This window comes from Epinephelus fuscoguttatus, linkage group LG22 (assembly GCF_011397635.1).
Source record: "Epinephelus fuscoguttatus linkage group LG22, E.fuscoguttatus.final_Chr_v1".
In the NCBI taxonomy this organism is placed as follows: Eukaryota; Metazoa; Chordata; class Actinopteri; order Perciformes; family Serranidae; genus Epinephelus; species Epinephelus fuscoguttatus.
The window spans coordinates 30,624,990-30,650,700 of NC_064773.1; the positions used below are offsets into that span (position 1 = coordinate 30,624,990).

Genomic DNA, 25,711 nt, shown 5'->3' on the forward strand with positions numbered 1-25,711 from the left:
TTCTGCCTGTTCCAAACGGGCAGTTTACTCGCAGGCACATGAACAGACCTGTAGCTGGGTTAATTTGGTCTAGACCAGAGGGGAAAAAAAGATACATCGTTTTATTTTAGTTTTGGTTCGTTCCTGTTCAAACTGACTTTTTGCAAACAAAGCAAGAGGAGTAAACATGAAGTTCTACTAACTGACAGATAACTCCTGCATCATCAGGACCCACATGGGGAAATGAAACTCTGGTGACTGACGTAAGTTTTTGCAGCAGCACTTTAATGCTTCTAAAGAGTTTACATTTATGTTGTTTGGTTTCACAAAGAGCTCATAGAGAAATAAGTGGTTGTAAACATTATTAGTAGGCTATTATTAGACTGCAAATGAATGGCATGTTATGAATAATGACTAACATAGAGACAGGATGAAAAGAAGGCGTCTTGCACAGTGATGACTTGGGGCTTAAAACTGTGGAATCACTGTCACACACTTTTAATGGACTTTATGAACAGACAAAGCTACAAAGTACGCGGAGTTAGATACAATCATGGCAGTTTGCACAGCTTTTTAATCATTCATCATCATGGGATATTACTTTGTCAGGATCAGTTATGAGATAGCAGACAGATTTCATGATCAGCAAATGGATTTATTATTGGTTTAGCTGTTGCTAAAATCCCATAGCTACTATTACAGAATCCTGTGGTTGGTTCATTTTCTTTCACACCCCAAACACACTGCACCAGAGTCTGTTTGGAAGTGGACCTAGACCCACCTTTTCAAGCGGTCTTGGTTCGGTTGTTTGGTCCACACCAGGGTTCAATTGACAGCTTTCACACCAGCCAAAACAAACTGTACTAACTGTGCACATGGACCTGAGTTTGTTTAATCTGAACCAAAGAGGTTAGGTGTGAAAGCAACCTAAGTAAACCATCTTATATTAACATAAATGCTTATAACTACCAATTTATTAATCTGTAAAATATACTTAACCAGCAAATTGTGTAAGTTTTTTTTAAATAAATTACAAACACAAATCCCCAAACCTAAAAAAAAAGAAATAAAAACATGTAGATATTATAAAATCTGAAATGGCCTAAAACCATATTATTGTTATGACAAAACAAACAAACAAACAAACAAACAAACAAACAAACAAACAAAGAAATAATACACACGCACACCCACATACATAACCCAAGGCAATCTGAAACAGAATAGGAAAGTGTTTTAGGTCATTTACATGACAGTGACTCTTTTATGATTAGTCTAATCAGTGTCGTTGCTGGAACAAATAGTTAAGGGAGTGGAGTTTTTACCATCACTATTACGCCTAGGATTGAAATATGGGTAGAGCTTCTCAGTGAACCTACAGCCAGTAAAGGAGTAGATGAGAGCTGCAGCATCAACGTCATAAAAGGAGACCAGACCCTCCTCATAATCCACAAACACCCCCACCTTCTGAGGCTTTGACTTCAGAGAGAGACAGATTGAAGGGCCAGCATATGCTTTGTACTGATTTCCATTGGTCATGCATACAGTCCAGTAGCCAGTCATAGGGCACACTGTGATGAAGGTGTCCTTTCTGTTAATCGACCCCCTGGCCACTCCTAAAGTCCAAGCAGTCTTCCCTTTAACTTGGACTTCATAGTAAAATCTTCCTGAAGAGAAGCTCTGCTTTCCGAGGACAGAATACCACAGAAATCTCTTTGGGTTGTCGGGAAGATTCTGCTTCACGTCACCATAACTGACTTGCTTCCCATCATCAGACAGGATGAGATGGGGATTTGCTGTTTCAGGATCAAGAGTCACATCCACTGCAAACTGCTGGAACCTCTTCAGCTCAATGTTAACACACAGCTTCTTCATCTCTTTACTGAGTGTCTCCTCCAGCTGAGCCACTGTACTCTTCACAGTCTCCTCGCATGATGAGTGAACTCTGACCTCTGTCCAGTCCTTGGTGGGTTGAGCAGGGTTTAAGGATGTGAAGCTTTGGAGGAGTTGAAGGTGGTCTTTAGTATGTGAGAGCTGCTTCAGCTCAGTGCTTCTCCTCATCAACTCAGAGATCTCCTCTTCAAGCTCTTTGATGAAGCCTTCAACCTGTTTCTCTGTTGAGTTGTGCCTCTCTTTAATCATCTCAATCAGATCAGCCAGACTTCTCTCAACAGACTGGATCAGAGCAGTGAAGACCTGCACACTGGATGCTGTCTCTCTGTCTGCAGTTTCCTTGCTGAGCTCCACTGATTGCTTAAGCTCTTGAATCTTCAGTCGTCTCTCCTGGATCATCTGCTGAACTTCAGCCTCTGTCTTTCTCAGCTCAGCTTTCTTTTCTTCACATTCTTCTATCAGAGGAACAATTTGATGAAGCTTGTGACTTGACTCAGTGCAGAACTGACACACACACGTCTGGTCAGTCTTGCAGAACAGCTCCAGAGGTCTCTCATGCTTCTTACACATCCTGCTTTCCAGGTTCTCCACAGGATCAATCAGCGTATGTCTTTTCAGGCCTGTGACTCTCTGGTGAGGCTCCAGGTGAGTCTCACAGTAGGAGGCCAGACACACCAGGCAGGACTTCAGGGCCTTCATCTTGGTTTCAGTGCAGACATCACAGAGAACTTCCTCTGGGTTGGCTTGTTGTTCCCCTAAGCTGGTGCTGGTTGTCTTTTGAACTGACTGCCTGAACTGAGCAGTCATCTCAGATATAAAAGTATTGACCCGAAGTTCGGGTCTTCTGTCAAAAAGCTCTTTACACACGGCACACTGACTCTGGATATTAATACTCCAGTGATGTGTGATGCAGGTCTTGCAGAAGTTGTGTCCACATGGTATGGTGACTGGATCAGTGAACACATCCAGACAGATGGAGCACAGAAACTGATCTTCAGAGAGGAGACTGCTGGCTGCTGCCATGTCTAAAAACAAAAGTTAAGATGTGGAATGAAAGAATAATGAAGTAACAAACAATACTAAAATATCAGCATAAGTCCTGCTGAAACAAAGAGTTACATTGCAAATCGCATAACTACAGAAGCCGGGAATGGCAGTGCATGCAATCATATTCTTGTAATGTTATCTCGAGATCATGATCAATTATGTTACCTCAAGAAAACAAGCTCTATGTTGAGATATTGAGATAATCAACCTGGTATTGTGATTCATGAGAAAATTAAAGTTTGTTTCCGTGTATTATCATGGTTCTGCTCTGTGTCCAGAGTGTTCAGACTTTTTTTCAATGCTATTTGGCTGTGCACTTTTTTTTGAGTTTGTTATATTAGTAATTGGTTTTTGTTTTAATTTGTTCTATTATCATGAGAATTTTGTTTACTAGGTTTTGGGCTTTATGTTTTTCTTGCAAATAGTCATGTTTCCAGTTTTATTTTGTCATACTCACATTATGTATCACAGCTTTTCAGCAGTTTCACACCCTGCTTTTGTGTGTTTTCTTTTCTTCTTGTCTTTGTGATTGCCTGCCCTGACCTGATATGTTTCACCTGTTCCTCATTTAACATGCTGTCTCCTGTCCCTTGTTATCACCTTCTCCCCAGTATATGTAGTCTGTGTGCTCCATTGTGTGTTCCAGTTTGTACTATCAGAGACACTGGGACAAAGGACTCAATAGCATGACTTGACATGCAGAGTTTAAAGTAAAAAGTAGAAGGCAGGGTTCAGTACACAGGTAGACAGATCAAAAACACACACAAAAATGTTCAAAACATGAGGCAAGGGTCTGAGTTGATGAAAATGAAAAAGGGCCTTATAATCAATAGGAAAACACAAGGATTTATGGCTGGAACGCTCACTGAAACAGGAAAGAAAAGGAGGAACAGGGGGTCAGTATACAGCCAGTTCCGCTCTGGAGGACAGCCTGGTGGTTGATGATGGAGATGGACCCTCTTTGGTGGATGAAGATGGTGATGGGACCCAGAGACGAGACCCCACTGGTGAATGGCCACAGAGATGGGTCCCCACTAGAACATAGGCACAGAGATGGGACCCCATTGGAACACAAAATTGGGACCCCACTGGAACATGGCCATGGAGATGGAACCCCACTAGAGAACAACCACGAGACTTGAAATTGGGAACAGCAGATGGTAACTGACAATCCAGAGGCAAGTTGGACCCATGGAGAGCTGAGCAAGTAGCCAGCGATGGGGCGGCTGAGCTGGAGGCAAGCAACAGGACAACAAGGAAGGAGCCTCATGGCTGAGAGTAGAACTGGAGTTCTGGGGGAACCAGGAAACTGGTACTGGCAGAAAATTGGTGGTGCTGCAGCTCGGGATCTTTGTGACTGCTCAGCTTGTTCTCATTCCCAACTCGTCAAATACCACCACTTTTTCAGTGATTTCGGCATCAGACACCAATGCAACAAAGCACTTCTGCTGCAATTTGCCACCAGGCGATGTTAGTTTGTAGTGCTGCCAGCAAGTACATTAAATATAAAGCCAGAAAGGATGGGTGGGAGGGAAGGTGGATGGGTCCAACAAACTTCGGACTTTCACCTGGGAGCCCACTATTTGCTTTTCAGGTGAATGTTGAGCATAAGGTTTTTTCTAAACTAACCGCATGCTTTTGTTGCCTAAACTGTATCACGTACTTTTGTTGCACAAGAAAATAGACCTAACTAAACCGTACCACGTACTTTTGCTGCACAAGAAAAAAGACCTAAAAACAAGGTGTTTTACCAATGCTGTAACTGTATTTTGAAAAAAACTGTAGGAAAAACAGCCTTCTGAACTCTCCCAAAACCTAGATTGTAAGTAAATGGACAGAGGTGAGATGGGCCACTCTGAGGGACAAATGTTTATAACTTTGCCCGTTTCACCTCAAAGTTGATGAACTCTTTCACCGTCATCCTGACGCTAAGGGTGGTAAAGGTGTCAATTGGAAACCATCCAGATCCCAGTTTGCTGAGCGTTTTGACAACTCAGCCAGATGAACTGCCATACCCGGGGCCAAATATGCTTTTAAGTTCACTGATGTGCTGAAATCCAATCAACAGGAAGAGACTCCAACTCAACCACCAATAAAAAGAATCATATCTTTAATAAAACAGACTGTTTTCTTCATACTCTACCTCCAATTAAACCCCATCCCCTCTTCCCTTCTGTCCCGCTATCTGTTATGCAACACCTCTATGGGAGTCACCCCAGCTCTATCTTACTCTCACCCTGGTGAAAATAAGATAAGACCTTTTGTCTGTGCCTTCAGTAAGATTATACCTGAAACAACAAAGCCAGCTGATTGCAACATTTTTTATATGCATTAATAATAACTTTGATAATAATATCTAACGGCGACGAGATGGTTTTCAACCTTATAATAAGCGAGTAGCCAACTAAATAGATATGCTACTATTTGACCTGCAACTCCATCAAAGATTCATCGGATCCAGCGGCTGCCAGCCACCTGCCAAAGTGTTCGCAAAGCAGGGGCTCCGTTGCCAAACTAAGAGATTTTCCACAGCCTAAAATAACTGATGTGTGAGGACCACCTAAAGGACATCGCCATCAGGCTCCACCGCCCCTCACCACTGTGTCTCAGTTCGCATTGTCCTGCTGGGGGGTCGTGTAGTGAAGCTGGGATTCACCAGCGGCAGTTCGGTGTCCCCCTCAGCCTGAGTCAACGTTGCTAAAAGTAGGCAAAACGTCCCTCGCCTTATGCAGCTGCTGTGTTGTGATAAGAGTTGATGTCGAATAGGAGACTTAGTTATTTTGATCTTAAATAGGTTTCGTTAGGCCGGATGCTAGTCAACTTGGATGGTAGCTTGAGAATGGGTCCATTACTAGGTGACTGGAGTGCAGACTGGTAGCTATTAGACTGGTAGGCAGACTGAGAATCAGGGTGAAGACTAGCAGACTGGAAGTTAGCAGAGTTGGAGGCAGAGATGTTTAAAGGCCCTTACACAGCAAGCTGACAGTTGGCCATCAGTCAAAGTTGGGCCATTAGTGAGTGTCTGCTGCCCTCACCACTGTCATGTGTCCCACACTGTTGCCCCATCGTCTGCTCTTTCTTTCTTTTGGCCAATGCAACACGTTGAATCGGCATTGGTGACAGCAGAGCCCGTTGGTGAATGAAATCACTCTGACAGGCAGTTCAGCTTAGCGCATAAGAAGAGAAAAGGAAGTCAGGAATGTAAACAAAGAACTAAAGTCAAGAGAGAGTGAGACCAAAACAAACTTGTTGCATAAGGTAAGATAATTTTTCTTTTGCCACTGAGCTCTTTAGCAGAAAGGGTTTGTGATGGTTTGTGTTATTGTTCACTGGGTAACTAGCATCAAGCTGATTTTCTGGTTTCCCTTTTAAAATGACAATTACTGTCGTCTGCTGGTATAGAGTTATTTCCTCTCACACAGGTGCATAACCTAAGTGCTGACTCTCCATTGGCCACAGTCGTTGTGGTGTGTTCATGTGCAACGTTTTTGGCTGAGACAAGGCAGCATCAGACAACGCAGCAGGGGCCCTTCGTTGCCACTTGTTCTCTTTAGTTGGTTTGGTGTGTCTGGGCCTTAAAAAGTCTTGAAGTCACTCTGGTAAAGAACTTCTTAGCCAAGGTTTAGTGGTCAGTTTCCAATGTGCTATCTGCAGAGCAGCCGCTGTGTACTCCCTGCTTGGGGCTCTCTTTCACTCTCCTTACAAGCAAATGAGGTTATATATGTCAGTTCATGAAGTTCTTCTTGAACAAGTCTGTGTAGTCCCTACTGACCACTTTGTACTAGGGCTGTCAAAAGCACCATGAAATTGAGTTAGAATATTTTCTAATTAATTTAGTAGAGTTTGAATAATATTCGAATTTATTATTATTTTATTTATTTATTTATTTTATTTTTCACAAAACCCCCCACAAAAAATAAGCTGCTTATTGCTGCCGCAATATGAACGTGACACTCGGATGAGAACACCCGTTCTGACCGCAATGTTTGGAAACTTCAGTGCGCCTGTAGTTGTCCACCAGAAGAGTGGATCCCGGTCGGGTCGTAGTGGTGTCTCATTCTGGTAACGTTTCATCTCTTGTTCAAAAAGGGTAGGCAGGGAGGCAGCAGGTGCAACACTCTCCCTGTATGTCTCCCCGAACAGGTCACACATCGCGGACAGCGCAGTGGGTGGTGTTGGCGCAGCGGGCTCCTCCGTCGGCGCCTCTCCCTTCGTCTCTCCGTCCCTCCCTGGCCCGGCTTGTGCACGAGCCATTTCCGCCCGAATGGGATTCGCCGTGATATACATTATTAAAAGTGTTAATTAATTATTAATGATATTCGAATTATCAACTTTAGGTTCGGATTTATAAAAAAATATATATATTCGAATATATTTCGAACTTCGAATTTTTTTTTTTGACAGCCCTACTTTGTGCAATCAGAGACACTGGGACAGAGGACTCAAAAGCGCAATGCAACACACTGAGAATTTAAAAGTAAAAAGTCTTTACAAGAATACAAGGTTTGGTACACAGGTAGGCAGTCCAAAAATATTGCCAAAAATATCCAAAAAGCTTGGCAAAGGTCTGAGCAAAGGAAACTGAAGATGGGCCTCAAGCACTCGAAAAACACAAGAACTTAGAGCTGGGACACTCACTGAAACAGTAAAGACAATCTGACACAGACAAAAGGGAGTGCACAGGCTATAGGAGAGGTGAGGAGAGAGGTAATAACGAGGAACAGGAGACCGCAAAGCCCAAAATCTAGTGAACAAAATCTTCATGATAACAGAACAAGTGAAAACAAAAACAGATTACTAATTTAACAAACTACTAAAAATATATACAACCAAATAGTCTAAAACAAAAAGTGAAGGCCTCTGGACACAAGGCAGAACTGTAACATTATTACTTTCAGTGTTTATCAGACATCAGGGCTGCTATGCCAGCATGCATAGATGACGTCTTGACAGCTGTAGCAACTGATTTAAGCTAAAAATGTCATATAAAAGAGTACCCATTATTATCAGATTATACTTCAAAGTCTAACACATTTGGAAATTACATTGTCTTTCAGTTAGAGATAACATTCAGATCAGTCCTGGTCATTTCTGAGAGGACTTGCCCAGCTGCAACTTCATAGACTTTATTTGAGCACTTGCTGGCTGAAGCAAAGAGATGGAAGTTGGTCAACCTTTCATCTAAGGCTAATATAAAACAAGATTGTGCTCAAATGATGGAACTGCAGCAAACAAAACTACACATTTATGCCCTAAAACCTGTTCATTTATGAATCATCCCCGACACTCATGACAGTGATCTTGAAAGCTTAAAATCAATGTGCTCAAAGTCACTAATTTTTGAGTCTTCCAAAATTATCCTGTGATCTAGAGAAAACAAAAGTCATTTTCTGGTGATAAATTATCTTTTTTCTCAAGATTTAAAATAATGTAGGAAAAAGCAAGCACTCTCATAATAAATACACTCGTAAGGTGCACGGCCAAAAACAGTGAAAAAGGGAAAAATGCCAGCACTCTCAAATGTCCTTTTGTAAGTTTAATCAACCAGCTTGGATGGCAGTACCAGTACAACATACGTTTCGACAGAAAGTCTCAAGATTTGTCTTCTCAAAATCCCCAAGATTATAAAACTCCACCCTTCAGGCCTGTGACTCCCTTTTCCCTCCAAACATGCCATGGAGAACAGAAAGAGTGCATATGGACTTTTCACTTGTGTAATGTTTTTTTTTTGTTAATCCTGTATGTATTATTTAAAGGTAACAGATTGTTTTATGTTTATTGTTCTAAGATTCCTAAGTTTAAACTGTTGTTAAAAGAAGAAAAGAGTAGTACTATAATGGGTGCATTAATGACGGAAGTTAAATGTTATCTAATTTATATTATTTTCTATCTATCTTTATTCTCTATCATCATGTAAGTTTAATACTGTTTCTGTTGCAGATCTGTGGGTGTGGCATTGGAAATTAATTTGATACGGCACATGTCACCACTTGTGATGCTTTAATGTCAACTCCCTGCATTGTAAAAAAACCCCCTGAGAAATCCATTGAGAAACATCCTGAGGTGCGTGACATTTTGGAAAAATCTGAGGAGTGCAGTGGGACAGAAAGGCCAACTGGACTGGTTTAATTAACAATGGGCTATGCTTTATGAATGAACCAGCATAGAAGTTAAACATAGAGCAGACTAAAGTGAGGACTTTGCGGTGTACAAGACTCACAGATTGGCGTTCAGATTCAGACAGTTGAGCACAACAACAAACTAACACCCTCCAGATGAGAACGTCAACAGCCATTGTGTTGCCTTACAGAGTTGGGTTTGCTGTGACGTGGTGTAAAAACTGTGCAGTCATTCCTTTGTTGCAGTATGTGTTTGTAGCTGCTGCTGCTGTGCAGTTAATATCAATTTACTCTGCTGTTGGTCCTATAAGAAGTGTCGGAATATATCATTTATTTTTGAACTGGCTGTTGCCCTTTGCATTTGCCTGTACTGCCTATGATGCGGGCCAGCACTGATCTTGAGATAACACAATTAAAGAAATTAATTGCAAGCACAGCCGTTTTCGGCTCCCATACTGAAACTGAAACAGGCAGAAATTCAGTATTATTATACATGTCTTGAAAGGGAACACAGATCACCTCTCAAACCATAACAGACAACTTGAGTGACAAGAAAGGCAGGCAGCCCATCTACAGGTCACCCTTTAATACCAACAAGTGAGACATAAATACCCTATCCAACTAATGTAGTAGGCCTCACAATGCCATGACAGAAAAAGGAGGCCTAGGCATTGTTGACCTTGTGAGAGTATTCCCTCTTCTCTCCTCCCATTTCTACTATTAAAAAACAAAGAATATTTTCAGTTGTACTCACTTGTACTCAGAGGCTTTGTTGTACTGTTGACCTGAAGGCCTGAAGTTGTTTGCTGAGAGAGACAGAGGCACTTGTGTTGACTGCAGCAGTGTTGTTGTTCAGACTAACTTTTAGTTTCATTTACTGTGAAGCATGTGACTGTGAGACACTCCTCTCTGTGTTGCTCCACCTCCTCATGCAGGTCCACTGGTTGTCTTCTTCTGTCTCTTTCAGGTTTGGGAGTGATTATGGTGACCTTTCCCCAAGATGAACTGATTTTATCTCACAGTTAAATTACAAATTGAAACTTTTCACCTGAAATGTCACATTTGATTTCACAATAATGTCTACACCATCAACTGGAGGACCCAGTTCAGTGTTACTTTTACTGCAACTATGTGGCAGACAATTTGACAGTAGTGACATATCTTTAGTAGTATACCACTAATTAAATTAAAACTAAAACAGTCCAAATAGTAAGTTTGTATCATGGTTGTTAAGAGAAACACTGAGGGACGCAACAGACTTCATAACTTTGAAGTTACTTTAAATGAAATCCAAGAGGTTATAACAGGTATGTGTGAAAAGCCTCACTTCTTTTGGAAAAAGAGAAATTGTTATTCATACAACTGGGAACATATGAGATATTAATGGTAATGGTAATTTTGTGTCTTTTGTCATCATTTTGCTTCTCTTTGTGGTTGATTTGTGTATCTCTGTGGTAATGTTGTTTCTTTTTGTGTCTGTTTGAGGTAATTTTGTTAAGTCTATTTCATTTTTTGTCATTTTGTTTCTTCTTGTGGTTGTTTTGTGTTCTATGTAGTCATGTGTCTCTTTGGGATAATTTTGTCTTTTTTGGTTGTTTTGTGTCTGTGGTTATTTTGTGTTTCTTTGTAGTTATTTTGCATCTCTTTGTGGTCATTTTGAGGCTTGCTAGGTTCTTGTTAATTGAGTGATATTTTGCTAGTGAAGACCAAGGGCGCCCCTACCCATTTGGGCCCTAGGCAAGCACCCAGTAGGCCTGTTCATTAAGCCATCCATTTTTAAAGAGGACTTCGGGACTGTCATGTCCTCTGGTGGCCTTTTTGGAGGCATTTTGCTCATGATAACAAAGGTTTTCAGGCTTCAATATGAAATGTTCATTAGTTGTGGCATAAATTATTAAAATGAGAGACACATATGTTGCAAAATTCCTTCTTCACAAACAAATTAAAAAACTCCAGTTCTATTTTTATGTCCAATATCAAAAATAAGCCTATTAAATTAGTTGAATTCATTTATTTTTGAAAATGCATCTTAACATTATGTTATATGTTTAGTAACATAAAAAAACTGCATGTTAAGCAAAGCAATAACCACATAACCAGAGTGACAGTGGATCTTTTTTAATGACAATTAGTTACTCTGATACCTTTTTCTGTTATATGTAAAGCACTTTGAATTGTGTTGCTGTTGAAAGGTGCTAAACAGACAACCTTATCTCTCTTTGTCTGACCAGCGTGATGACAGGAGAGATCTAAGAGTTTCTACCACCATTATTACCATGAGGACTTTTTTTGAACCTGAACATCGTGGTAAAATCTTCCTAAACAGAAACCCTGCTTTCTCAAGGCAGCAAAACAAGGAAAGAATATCTCTTGGTTGGCTGGGAGGTTGTCCTTTACAAAGCCATGTTGTACTTGTTTCCCATCATCAGACAGATTGAGTCAGGATTTTACACTTTCAGGATCAACATGATCCTATCCCCACTTGTCCTATTTTGCCACTTTGGCATAAGTCCCAGGATTCACTAAAATGATGCTGGGGGTGGCCTTTTGAATTGTATCTTAATGCAACAGGGGTCAGTGGTAAGAGGTTGTATGCTATGGTTAGGAAACGATTACAAATGTCAAAACACCCGACTCTGAGTTGCACAAATGCCCAACTGATGTTGTTTGTCGATCTCGGAAACTGGTCTCCTGGGTCAAAGTCCTGTGTTTGTTACACCCATCCAAATCCCCTCTTGTTGTAAGTGCCAGCTGTTAATTGTCCCTCAGTGTCAGATATCAATATATCAAAGTGCCATTAAAAATGAGACTATGTGAAAACTGGAGTTCTGAAATGTTATTTCAGGTTAGCACAGAAACATATTGTCTCTTGCTTTACACTATAAAAAGACACAGAGTTTTCTCACTTTCACATTGATCCTACAAGTAATACTCTAATATCTTTACAGCTATCTGTCACATTTGGTGTATTTAGCAAACGTACGTAGAGCACCCACTCTGCCAACGGTTTCTCATGTATGTTCAACCCATGTTTCAGTTTCTAGAACATTCCTCAGCATTACACTCACTGTACATTTTCTATAATACCCTCCATCATTGTTCAAGTAAGTCCTGAACTTCACAGACTTTATGTCCACCTGTGTCACCTCAGTCATTGCTCTCAGGTCGTACTAAGGAGAACCTTTTGGAGGGGTCTGGGATAAACCACCTCTCCCACAGATCCAAGTGGACAGCAGGATAATTCCATGGTTTAAATGGACCGTTCCAGTGCAGCAGGCGCGCCTCCTCTAGGAAGCTCTCTGAATAGCGGGCGTCTGGACTCCAGCCTGGACACATGGGAAAACTTTCTGAAATGGTAGCGCTACAATATTTCAGATTTCTTTATGTCCGATTGTTGGTTGATTGATTGATTATTACACTTCAAATTGCTCGCCATTATTAGTGTGAATGTAATCTATTATGTCACTTTTCTATTTTGATATGTTAAAGCAACTGTGCGGAACTTTTTACCATTTATAAAACTGTCTCTAGTTCGTATCGCCCCCCCTTGAAGATCTGCATATTTATTTGAACCCAACAGCGACAAAAAAGCCTTTCTCTATATGGCTATTTAGCGTAGCCTCGGTCGGGTCGGACACAGCGGAAGTCAGCAAACCAGAATACGGCACCCGGAGGCCGAAGTAAGTCTGCACACCCGCAGCGGCCCGCAGCCATTAAACCACAGAAGAAGAAGGAGCCGTGTTTACAGGACAAGTAGGATTTAAGAAGCAGGCTAAATGACATGTAGTAGATAGTAGTGAATGATTTTGGACACATTGCACACTCTTGTGTAGGTGGTGGTATGCACCTGGAAGTTGTTTGCAATCTGCCAATAAATTGAGAGAAGAAGAAGAGCCGTGTTTACAGAGAGCGTTCTTCGAGTAAGCGGTACACAACGGGCACTGCTGAACACATAACAGTTTTACCAGATGTATCTATAAGGACTTGGTTGTACTTTCGATGTCATGGCGGATAAAGAAGGAGCACCATCTAAAAGAAAAAGAACAGAAGAACAGAAGAAGGCTAAACGGGACAGTGATAGGGCTTTAGCCCAAACGCTGTAAACCTCGGTCGGGCATTCACCAAGTGGAGAGAGCTGAGAGATTTGAAAGGTTTTAAAACTGATCCCGAGTTCGCCCTTTTCCTAATCGACAGGTATGTAAATTTTGTTTTTATTTAGAGAATATGACGCAACTTGTTAGACGTTGTTTCACTTCAATATATGACGACATGGAAGTTGTAAGCAAGCTAAATGTAACGTTAGCTGATGTGAACCGCTTTTGTCTAGTAATGTTACAACAAACGCCACAAAATTATCTGTGACTGTGACCATGAACACGAATATACAGCAGGCAGTAGTCCTCAGTTTATAAGAAATTCAGAGCTCCACCAGAGCATTTATGATTTTCCTCTTGCTCTCCAAAACAAATGCATGTGATAATTGCCGGTTGCAGTCGAGATTTTATGAATGAAGCCGAATGCCGGCTGCAGTCGGAATTTTATGACACCAGGCTGTGGGTGTCATACCGCTTCGACCAAAGGGGCGCTATAATCAATGAAAACGTAAAGTTCTGCACAGCTGCCTTAATTACTATTTTATTTCCACTAATTTATAATGTTGTAAGCATTCCACTGATGTGTTATGTGTTGCATATTCCTCTGTATGTGAACAGGAGTGATGATCTTACCCAGGTGTCTGACGTGCCACAGTGGGTCCATTGTTGTGTATTTGTCATGAAATACTATTAACATGGGTGGAGTTGCCACGCCTCCTGCCATAGCACTGCTGTATATGTTATGCCTGGTGGAGAGGAGGAGGAAAATTTCTGATCAGGTAGATGCTTCTACTGCTCAACAACTCATAAAAAATAGAAACATAAAAATGTATGTTACAGCCTTCAGGTATAAAATGGAGCTCAAAGTCCTGTGACACTAAAAAGAAAAGAGCCAGAGACAGAAAAATGTAAGTAATACAATAATATTACTTAATAATGAATTAATTGAAGGATTAACTGGTGCTTTAACTGATGTTAAACACAGAAATATAAAGTGGTGCTAACCAAAAGCTATGTTGGAATGTAGGAACATATTAGAATGAGTGAAAGCCGCTGCTCGGCAGGCAGTGTCTCAGTGAGCAGCTGACAGGTAGAGAGAGACAGCTGGAAAAAACTTTGTGTACAGACAGCATATTTTCCGATCTAACCAGCGGCGCCTCAAAGTGGGGGCAAGGGGGGACCATGACCTCAAAAATAATTGAAGGTCAACATTACTGTCTTTATAAGGCTGTGGTGCACAGTTTTTTTTGGCTAGTGCAAAGGCAGCTAAACAAGACATCCTAAGGCATCCAATGGTACCAACCATCGTGGCATAGCTTGTTGGGAAGAGGGCTAAATAATGCTCCGAAGTTAGGCAAAATTTTGGTGAGTGAACAGCTGACATGGCCATTTTCAAAGGGATCCCTTGAACTCTCTCCTCAGGATGTCTGAATGAAAATGAGTTCTATGGGTACCCACAAGTGTCCCCTAAAATTTGAAAAGTCTTGTTTCCAGCAAATGTTTTGTTCCTTACAATCAAAGTATGCCTTCAAATTAAAGCTGTATATTTGTCTTTTTAAGAAAAGGACAACCAACCTCTTTGAAGAATGACGGATTGTCTAAAATGTACAGATACATAACACATTAAAACAAGATAGTTTTGGAACTCAAAATGTTACCTGCATTAGTTTATGGGCATCAGATAATTAGTAATAATAACTTTAAAATAACAAACCAAATTCTATCAGTATGCGACTCCTTAACTCTCCATATTAACATGCTAGCCTACATATTATGCAGCGTAATAGAAATCCTTAAATCCAGTTATGGCTTTTGGTTTTGGTGCCACCACTAGATTTTCAATGGCCCCATGTGGCCACTCCTATAAAAAAATTCTAGGGGCACCACCTCACCTAACTCAGTGAATGGAGGATTTATTTTAACATAACCAGAGTTGGTGATTATTGTAACATTGGAAAGACAAACCAAGACAGTTTTATTGAGTTTTAGTTAGTTTCTGTCAAGTTTAAAAGAAGAGTGTTTAGGATGATTTAACACAATTAACAAGACAGTTAAGCTGGTCTTAGATTGTTGAAAGAGGGAAACTTGAATTCAGAAAGTGTTTTTCTTCACACTTAGTCCTCTGGCTTGAAATGTGGCTGTTGGTTTTGATCTTGATTCGTGTTGATACAATGGACTTCAATGATAAGAAGCTTTTATAGTTAAAAAAGTTGTATCAAGATATCCATAGAAACTTCTCAAAACACTGCAGCATCATCCACTCCTCACTGTACTCCTGCTTGTGACAATACCACCACATCATACAGACACATAGTAAGGGAACATAAGCAATTTGAGATTTTTGGATGAACAAAAATGTATAATCACATATCGTCTGCATAGCAGTTGAAATTAACACGATGTTGACAGATGAAATGACGGTAGGGGTGAATGCATTTAAAAAGCAGGTGCCAGGCTGGAAGGATGTCTGTACCACAAGAAAATATGTTATATTTTCACCTTGTTATGTATGTTAGAAGTTTTGTATCTGTGCATCAATGAACTGGAGACCCTAAGAAATTTTTATTGTGAAACACACTTTTGATCTTTTTTGAAACAGGAATCTCAGAATAAGGACTAAAAATTGCATGTGGTTTGTTGTTTTGTATGTAATTAAATATTCCATTGTTTTATACAGCTCTACTCCGCCAATAAAATTACTGTATTTTTTCACTATACGAAGTCCTTCGAAAGCAGTTCTGCAGTGTTTAACTTTCCCCAGATCTTTATGTTTATATGAAAATAAGACAAAATGCAATGTGAGGTTTTCCAGAACCTGATGGTCACTGCGTGTACCTGAAATTCTCCTCCATCCATTTCTCCAGCTGTTTGGTGATCTTCTGTTTCTTCCATTCACTGATATCTGCCACAAAAACTCCAGGGTTGAAAGAGCATTCTCTGGGGTTGATTCCCAGGTCTTTAACTTCCTTTTTCCTGTAGTCTAGGAAGCCCATGTAGGTTGTCTAGGAGGCGAGCTCAGAGGAGAGGACAACATTTCAATAACCAACGTGTCTTTTCAAATTCATAACATTCAGTATCGATTCCTTAAATGGTCCCAGGTGAACAAATAGCATTAATGATACATTTTACATGAATTCACATCTAAGTTGAGTTATGTAATAATGAAATAATACTAACATATATGCATACACATACACTGCATGCTTCCATTTACTGACACTAGCTAAATGAAAAGTTGGAGTGATTCACATTCATTTTTGCAGGAGACCCATTGCTGTGTTTGATTTTCAGACAATCAGTCATTGTATTGCCTCTTTACACTGGCAGGTTAATACACAATGTGATATGATAAAAGACACAGACATCCACCTGCATGCCGATGCTGCGCACCATCTCATGTGTGGAGGGCAGGTCACAGTCAGTGGAAAAAGCAGCAGCATGACCTGACTTTAGTTTGATATTAAACAGATCCTTAATGTCACCTGAAAAGCAGGAAAGGCCTGTAAGTTGTATACTCTATACTTGTTAATTGCCATCAGTGGGAAATATCAGATTTGTCTCTTTCCTCTGTATAGTTTAGATCATCTTTTCAACAAAAAGCCACTGCACAAAGACATAATTACTGCAAAATCAATTTTCAAAAAGTGCGGATTTGATGTTTATCTATGAGAAATTATCAATCATAAAATCATCCATTCAGGTGAAAGAGTTTAGTTAACAAAAACATATGACACAAAAACCTAAAAATCTAAAACATTTAGAATTTTTAAATGTTTTATTATAGAGTTTTATAATTACACATAAGTGTGTTAAGTCTGCTGTAACAGCACGGGGATCGATAAATTCCGATCCAATATATAATGTTCACTCTTATCGTGTATTCATAGCCCTATGTCTCCACTAAATGTCAATTAAATATGTTTTTGAAAATTTCTACAAACAACAAAGTGAAGAAAACCTACTTGGTGGAGGTCATTATCTGGCCTGGCAAGACCATCATGATGATGTGAGCTAAACAATCTGTTTCACTCCATGTATCAGTCTGGACTCAGTGCCGCCCCGCCTCATATCCAGAAATTAAAAACCCAATCTGGGCCAATCAGAGTTGTACACCATAGATGACAACATAAGCAGCCAATCAGGGATGCGATGTACTTTGATGATATAAAATGCAGGCCGCAGCTTGCAAAACAGTAATGGCGGCTCCTGAAGCAACAAACGCTAACTGTAATGTTTGTAGAGTAAAAACAGCAAAAAGTGAAGTTATTACAGAAGAAGAGTCAACAATAAGAAAGAAACAAGAAGACACTTTTGTCTTTCTTCCGACTGGAGTTGGCAAAAGCTTGATTTATCAACTGGCTTCGTTGGTGATGAAGATGTTCCCTGGCGTTTTGTTCTGCAAACTGTCTGTCAAGGTGAGTACTCCCGCTCACCGAAAGTGTTTGGGGCAGCACAGAGTCCACCGATATAGAGTGCAAAACAGACTGTTGAAGCTCACGTCATCAGGAGGGTCTTACCAGGCTAGTTATTATCATTACAGGTAATATCTATTTGGTGACCTATTTGTAATGAAATCTAGCAAGTCCAACTATAACACAAAATAAGTCAGCAAGTTTTTGGATTAGTCCCTGGAAAAAAGGCAGTTCCAACAGTAAAGCCACTTAATCTGAAGGATACAAAGAATGATTTTCACATGGACTCCTTCCTACCACGGAAAAATACATACCTTGCACAATGACATCATCGTCTAAGTATATCACCCTCTTATGGTTGATGTCAAGCAGCGGGAGGTAAAAGCGCACAAAGTTGAGCTGCAAAGCAAAAGCAAAGATGTTACACCTGTTTGAAATTCTATGTTCAGATTGTTGGGCCTCACACTTTTATCTGTGCATGTATAAGGTATGTACTCACTGGATGTAGCAGATCAGGTCGAGAGGAATCTGGCTTCACCTTTCCTTTTAGAACCATGGGGTTAAACTCCAGTATCTTATATTTGATGCCTTTCAGTTTGGTCCTCCCTATGTATTGTCTGGGAAGATGCACAGAAAGTAAGATTGGGTAATTCAACACAAAAGTCATCAGGATACGCAGTAATACTGGGATGTCAGGTGTCCTAAAAAAACACCCACACATCCTCTCCATATTTATGGAGATTACAGATTAACACATTAACAACACGACGGCTAATTACAGACTCAATCCATTCAGGGGCACCAATCACCTGTAAATTCCAAATTATCATTTAAACAAGTGACAAACCTCGTCAGTCTCACGGCATCACGAAGAGTGACAATATAAAAGAACACGCTGGCGTCTGTGTTGCTATAGACACTGTTGATGGTTGCCATGGTTGCACCAATTCGTTCTTCCGATGCACATATGATGATGGGAATGACATTATTCGCCTTGGACGCTTTCACTGCAGGAACCTGTGCTGCACCTCCAAGGCTCTTCCAGTGATCTGAGAGAGATTTACAAGAAAAAGGAGTAAATACTGCATTTGTTGGGGACTATTTTCAGCTGTGGATGAATACACATTTGGTGTTTGGCACAAATGAATAGTATATATGAGGCTTTATAAACACACACAATATTCTGACACAATTGAATGAGTTCTGTAAAGACCTGAATGAAACCTGTGTGGGTGTACCTGAGAGTTTGGGCCGAGTGGAGGCTCTGAGAAGAGTACTGTGCAGGAGGAGACACACCATCAGTACCAGCAGCCCCAGGAGGATCCGGTTAACTGAGACGCAGAGAGAGGCAGGAATCAGTCAGTCAGAGGTTTGACAAGTGCAGCGTCTGCAGAAGTGACTTAAACCTGTATTCTTTCTGACTGCCAGCAGGGGGCGACTCTACTGGTACCTCAATTGAAGAAATTGATGTTTTAATGTTGTCATGCTGTCATGGAGAAGGCCTGAAACTAGTGATTGAGACAATTATCAGGAAAATGTAAGCTATGATCATGTTTAGAGTGAAATATATGATAAAGCAGGGTAACGACAAGACACTAACACGGTGGTGTCCTCAGATTCTTAGGCTATGTTCACATTACAGTACTTAATCAATTCCAATTATTTCTACTATCTTTCTGCCCAGACTGTTCACATCCATGTTTGAAGTGACCCATATCTAACATCAGTGTAAACCTGCCCTTAAATGCCCCACATGTAACCAATAACATCACACACATACGTGTTGGAATGACAACAAAAAACTGAAACATTTGTAAAACAGGCATCATTTCTGTATTAGGAAGGTCCCATGACTTCATTTTGCAGAATAATTAGCCATGTGCTTCTGGTTGGGACAGTGCGTAGCATATTTTCAGAGAAATGGGTGTTTCGGGATAACGGGCTACCGTACAAATGAGCTTTCGGTCCACTGGCTTTGTTAGCAGCTACTGCTGGTAGTTCTGTGGAGAGAGACGTGGATGTGGCTTGGGGAGAAAATAGGAATTGTGGGGTCGTGATGTGGGGATTTCACAGGGGCACGAAACCCTCCGTTTGGCAGTCAGGTTCTATTGACTGGTGACTGGAGCAGCAGTGAACGTAGCCATTGTCAGATCCACCCCTCGCTCCTCCACAGCATTACCGTCTCGTCCAAATATGGTCACACCTGGCTCCAAACCCCAAGATGGGGATGGCCAAAATGCCAAACTTAAGGTTTCAAAATTGTAGTCTACAAGTCAATGGGTGATGTCACTGGTGGCATCCACTTCATTTAAACAGTGTACGGTCTTGGCTCAAGCCTCATACTCAATGAACAGACATGAGACTATTCGATGTTATCAGACTCACTGCAACAAAAATAACATGTCAAACTATTCTTTAAACAATTCAGTATTTGTCAATATATCAGCATAAAGCTGTGTAAACTGTGAATTGATATGTTTTCCTCTCATAGCAGCAGAAATACTTATTGTGTTTCATCGCTGGAGTTGTATTTTCTCCATCAGCTGCTTGTCAGGCAGACCAGAGAGCGAGGAGAATCAAATACCCATCTGCAACCAGTTAACTGGCTGCTCATTCAGGTGCCATAACTACTTCTGCATAGTATTCTACCTGAGCAGCACTTCTACACTCAAGTATTCAACCAATCCTTCACTGGCATAAATATTTGGGTTGCAAGTGTTATCAGCTGTAGATGGAGTAATTTTCTCAAGGAGTAAAAATCTGGAGGCAAAATTAAAGCATTAAAACCAAATCTGCAAGATTTTAACTTGTTGCAGTTTGATTGTGGAAGCAAACTCCTAAGTATTTTGAATTCAGTCCAAACTGCTGTTCACACACTGGATGAAATCATTAAAGTTAACTCCTTACAGCCTGTCATCTGGTTACCTCATCACACCCTCCCCCAGCACACACACACACACACACACACACACACACACATAAATGGTGCACGTGCATGGAAGTTGGATGCATTCCTGGAGAAACATTCGAGGGTTCTTTTACTGGCAATGTCTGCAGCAGCTAAATCTCACTTTATACACAAAGAACAGTTGATACTACAGGTGATATTTGAGTGTTAACCCACAAGTAGACAATTGAGTTGTTAGTGTTGCTGTCCATCAACACAAAGAGAAGGCATTTCTTATTTGTCTCATGTAAATGTATCTCCCCCAAGGCCATAAATCAGTCATATTACAGTTGTATTACACTTTGTCTTCACTTACTTTTTCTCAGGAGAGCCATGTTTCATGTTTGCTTCTAATGACATCTGCAAACACACAATACACACACACACACACACACACACACACACACACACACACACACACACACAGAAAAAGAGAGAGCTATTTAGTTACAAGAGAAGATGAAAGCTGAACTATTCCTTGGCCTTAATTATGATGTATTGAAAGCTTTGGCCGTACCTTCAGTGGAGTATTAACAAAAACCTGGCAACACAGCTAAAAGTGACTTAAGTCTTTGTTGTTTATTAAGATGACAGATCTCAGATGTTTTTACATAAATGTGAGGAAAGAAACTGTGAAAAAAAAAAAAGTTCACAAAACATGGCAGAAGAATCGGGTTTCTCCTGTAAAGATCTTACTGTGTCAACCAGCTTTTTCTTATTACCTTCGCCTGTGAAAGGACATCATCACATGACTATGCTTTACAAGTGTGGTTTCTATAAGTTTACTTTCACATACATCCTCGCTGGAGAAACTCACCTATAAACAGAACTTTTTTCATAACATACATATATATATTTCATATAATCCCTACTCCCAGTCTATTAAAATTCGCCAATGTTTTTTTGGGGCACACTTTACTTTCACTGGCAAAGGAAGTTCCTCATAAAAGCCCAGACACACCAAACCAACATAAAAAAAAAACGTGACAACAAAGGCCGACTGTTGCGCAACCTCATGCTGCCTGTGTCTCAGCCAAAAAACAGCCAAATACTTGAAGGGCCCATATGATTTGTTCTTTCAACATCTGGTTGTGTTGTTAATATGCTAATTTGCTACCTAGCATCTTGAAACTATCCTATTGGTCTTCTGGTTCCCTTTTTTAAATGACAATACAGACTACTGCCACCTGCTGGTATCATGGATGTATAAAGAGCAACATGAAGCCAAAATGGTTCAAATGTGGTGGTTAAAATGACCTGTATAATCGGCACTGCTTCCACGCTGTGTGGCCCATAAAGCAGGTACACTACAGACTTCCACCTGCTGAGCTGGCTACTTCCGATTTAGCAATCTGTTAACTTGAATAGATATAAAATGATTTGACTGAGCAACTCTTCTAAACTTTTCAAATGTCACCGAAACAAATTGATTATACCCCAATAGTTAATTCCTGGTGGTTGCAATGTACAAAAAATGTACCCATCAATTTACAGATATCTCTTTCACCATGTAAGTCAATGGGACAAAGTTTTTTTGGGGCCACAGCGCATTACATGATGGTGTAATTACCCTGTTTGACCACTATGACAATTCGCATCAAAGCCTGGCAAACTTCCTGAGAGCCTGAATGCTACAGTATGGAGAATTATTTCCTCTCATGCACGCACAGAACATACGTGCTGGCTGGCCACTGGCTGTAGTGTTTGTCATGTGTTCAAGAGCAACTCTTTGGCTGAGACACAGGCAATGTGAGGTGATGCAACAGTCTGCTTTGGTCACCACTTGTTCTATGATGCCAGTTTAGTGCAGTGGTTCCCAAATGGTCCCGCCACAGGGTCGAGATTTCTCCTTAGTCATTAGTTCAAGGTCCACACCATTTATTACATTTGGCATCATACATGTGTTTGGCCATGTTGTCAAGCTAGTTTGCTGTCTCTGTTAAGTCCGTTATTCACTCACTCTACAGCAGGAATCAGCACTTCAAAATAAAAGCTTGCATTTGGACTTTTGGACCATGACCCACCAGTTGGTAACCACTGGTTTAGTGTGTCTTGAGCCTCAACACATCACAAAGACTACAGCCAATGGCCATCTAGCATGTTCATTCTACACCTGCATGAGAGCAAATAACTTTCAGCACCACTCCAGCCTGTTTTCGGTATTCAAAAACAGAAACTGGAGGACCAAAAGGATGGATGTAAGACACTAGTTAGCCAGTTAGCACATTAGCAACACAACCCGATGTTGAAAGAACAAACAATATATACCATGCCCTAGCAAACAATTGCAAACCATTTTTGCTGAAGAGCTCAGTAATCTAAGTAGTTAAAGTAATCTTATCTTATATATTTCTTATATATATTTTGACTGTAGTCTTTTGATTGCTTTCGGATCAGAGTGATCTCTCTCAATGAGGGGCTCCGCTGCTGATTCAACATCCTGAATCGTCAGGAGAGCTGCCGACAAGGACCAACGGTGCAGGACACACCACAAAAACTAGAGCGACACATGCTCACCAACAGCCCGATACTGAACAACAGCTGACAGTTGGTCTGGGGTGCAGAGCCCTAGCCAAAATGTTTCTCCAAAACCTGTAAGTACTGTACGGGTTCTCTGTTTCACATATGCCTCTGTGGTAGAAAAGCACTTCTCTACAATGATTGCATGCTTGCTGCAGTAGGAGCAGTTTTATAGTGAAGGATGCGTTGAACAAATACAAAGAGAAGCCACAGGTTCTTTTGGTCAAGGTGAACATTGTGATCACAGCCAAGATTTCTTTCAATCTCAAGATTTGTTGAAGACTCAAGAAACAGAGTTTAAGTTGTGAACTCATCAGGGTCCTTGCATGGACGGACTTGATTAAGACTTGTTGATAAGGAGTTGGTCAGTTTGCCCCAAAAACTATAGTCACAGTGATACTCATCACAAAGAGAAATCATTTGAATTTCAATATATGAATGTACATGCAGAAACATATGTGACACATATTTTTCATGTATTTCTGTGTGTGACCGTGACAAGCTGTCAGTGTGACCTCACTGTGGCCCAAAGCCAGGAGTCACTGGACAACACATGTGACTGTATTTTGTCCAAAACTTTCCACCACATCCTTCCTGGTGCCAGGGCTTCATCAAGGAATCTGTTTGCCTTCAAGCCTTTTAAACGTTTATATAACAACAGAAGAGAAATGCTTACACAATGAATGATGAAACAGACTCCAAACTGTGCCACAGCTAAAAAATCCATCTGATTTACCCCAATCTCCATCAAGTCCTCTCAGAATCAACAACTGGGTTTCACTGACCATAACACGTCAATGTAAAGTGGTGAAACCTCAGCATGCTTTAAGTTGCTCATCAGCTTCACACCCACAGTAAAATTTTCTGCTTCACCACATCCTCTCTAAAACCTGCGACTCTAACTGAACTAGAACAAGACATGCAGTTTGTGTCGTGCATTTGGTTCTGGTTTGTTTGTCGCTGGTTAGAGCAGCCCTAAACATCTGGAGCTGATTAGCCTCTGATACTGAGCTGCCTACACGCTGTCTCTGGCCTGCACTCAAACAATTGGTTATCCACTCAAGGCTCTCCAAAATGCAATGCACTGAACTAATGTGATTTTTTTTTCCAATCTCAATGCATTCATAGCCACATTGCCAGTGCTTTTGTAGAACTACACCACCAGATATGAACTCTCACATGATTTAATGTATCTTCTATTCTTCATTTTTGTGAATTTGTCAGATAAATGATGCTAAATATCAGTATAGACGGCTCTCTCTCTCTGTCTCATTATTTTCCTTAAATGGTTTCTTAAATACATCACTGAGGACTTAGGCCACATTAATACTTTGTGATTAAGCAGCAACAAGCTACAAAAGTTTCTAAAAGTTTGCATGCAACTGTGCATGTGTCACTGTGTAACTGTGTGTGTGGATGGGGGTTGGGGGTCCAAACCAAACCACTTAAGTCATCACGCTGCAAAAAATTCCTAACCTGGATAGAGCAGTTAAGCTTTTAAGGACTAAAATTAACACACAACAGAAAAGATCTGAAACATTTCATTGATCTGCAATAGAGTTCAATTGTTTTGAGGAGCTTTCTAAGGAATAAATATTAGAAACAAGCTTAAAGGAGACAAATTACTTCCCCTAGGAAGTGCAGTATCAAACAACAACAGCCACAACAACAAACAAACAAACAAAACCCAGAACCCTAATTCCAGATAAGTATTGAACTGCATTGACACAAGGGTAAAACTGCGTCATGCATTATGCATTTACAGATTTTCCAATTACTATTATATCAAAAAGTTGCATCCAGACATTTTTTTTAAAGTTAAATATTTTTTTCAGTGTAGCAGGACAAAAAGTTCTCATGTCTAACTAATACAACAGCGCTGCAGAAATAACACAAATAACACTAATATATACAAAAACACAGCATATTTCACAAAATACAATAGATTTATATGTTCAAACCCGCATTCAGTAAAGCATGCACTTTAGAGGACAGAGATAAATGAAGGAGGTGTGTCCCTTTTGGTCTGATCTGAAAGTTATCAGCCATGCAGTACAAATTAAAGCACGTGTAAAATGTCAGTAAAGAACTTACCAGAAAAAAAGGGTGTTGATTCCGACCATTCTCATTCCTGTTGTTCATGGTCCATGTTGTAAAACCTCTGAGGAGTGAGACTCACCCTCACCAACAATCCCACTTTTCTCCTCTCCCACCTTTTTTTTTCTCCGTCTTCCCTCCAGATGTGACTCATCTTGTTCACCAGCGCTCTGGTTCCTCGCTGTCATCTAACCACACGCTGAATCAGCTCTCCTTATTTCATGGAATTATAGGAGTGATACTGAACATTAATTTCTGCCGTGAGCGAGTGGTTGGTATATTTTTTTTAGTAACGGCTGTAAGCTTGTTTCTTTAGGGACAATGTGAAAAAAAACTACAGTTAAGCTATTGAAAATTACATTGACACCACTCTATTTTAACCAGTGGGCTGTGACATATATTTAAAGTGAGTTTTATAATGCTAGCACAGGTCAAACATCTCATAAATTCATATCCTGGAGGAAATAACTGATTTTAAAACAGTTGGTGAGTGCTTTGGCGAGCAAAATCGCACGTCGCCACAACAACTACATTTCCCATAATCGCTAGGGGCTAGCTCTGCTGGAAAGGACGACTAAAACATATCCCTTCCTCAACACTTAA

At 40.5% G+C, this 25,711-nt stretch overlaps 2 protein-coding genes across 4 annotated transcripts in view; both read right to left on the reverse strand.

The window, feature by feature from the left end:
• LOC125882645 (E3 ubiquitin-protein ligase TRIM21-like) overlaps positions 1-10,045 on the reverse strand; it is a 23,702-nt gene extending 13,657 nt beyond the window's left edge. The window contains exons 1-2 of one of the 2 annotated variants that reach the window (XM_049566455.1): positions 9,793-10,037; positions 734-2,897 (exon numbers count right to left, since the gene is read on the reverse strand). In XM_049566455.1, the coding sequence (XP_049422412.1) occupies positions 1,255-2,895 (1,641 nt within the window). In that variant the 5' untranslated portion in view covers positions 2,896-2,897; positions 9,793-10,037 and the 3' untranslated portion in view covers positions 734-1,254. Of the gene's footprint in view, positions 1-733; positions 2,898-9,792 lie in introns of those variants that run through there. The other variant, XM_049566456.1, reaches the window with a different exon arrangement.
• Positions 10,046-11,147: 1,102 nt separating this feature from the next.
• Positions 11,148-25,354, reverse strand: glt8d2 (glycosyltransferase 8 domain containing 2). Of its 2 annotated transcripts, none has more exons than XM_049566463.1 (10): positions 25,106-25,354; positions 20,808-20,851; positions 18,783-18,875; positions 18,392-18,593; positions 18,044-18,161; positions 17,859-17,943; positions 16,496-16,614; positions 15,968-16,134; positions 13,766-13,878; positions 11,148-12,364 (listed from the first exon to the last, which is right to left on the reverse strand). In XM_049566463.1, the coding sequence occupies exons 2-10, from the start codon at positions 20,824-20,826 to the stop codon at positions 12,186-12,188; spliced, it is 1,095 nt and encodes a 364-aa protein (XP_049422420.1). In that variant the 5' UTR covers positions 20,827-20,851; positions 25,106-25,354; the 3' UTR covers positions 11,148-12,185. The 2 variants fall into 2 exon arrangements, with proteins under 2 accessions (XP_049422420.1, XP_049422421.1); XM_049566464.1 differs by having other exon boundaries at positions 16,502-16,614; positions 25,106-25,317.
• Positions 25,355-25,711: the final 357 nt, after the last annotated feature.

Bases quoted from the DNA above. Each gene is read 5' to 3' on its own strand.
- glt8d2 (XM_049566463.1), bottom strand. The intron at 18,594-18,782 runs GTACACCCACAC...AATCTCTCTCAG, and splicing joins CACTCGGCCCAAACTCTCAG to ATCACTGGAAGAGCCTTGGA. The intron at 16,135-16,495 runs GTCTGTGTCTTT...CTCGCCTCCTAG, and splicing joins GCATCGGCATGCAGGTGGAT to ACAACCTACATGGGCTTCCT.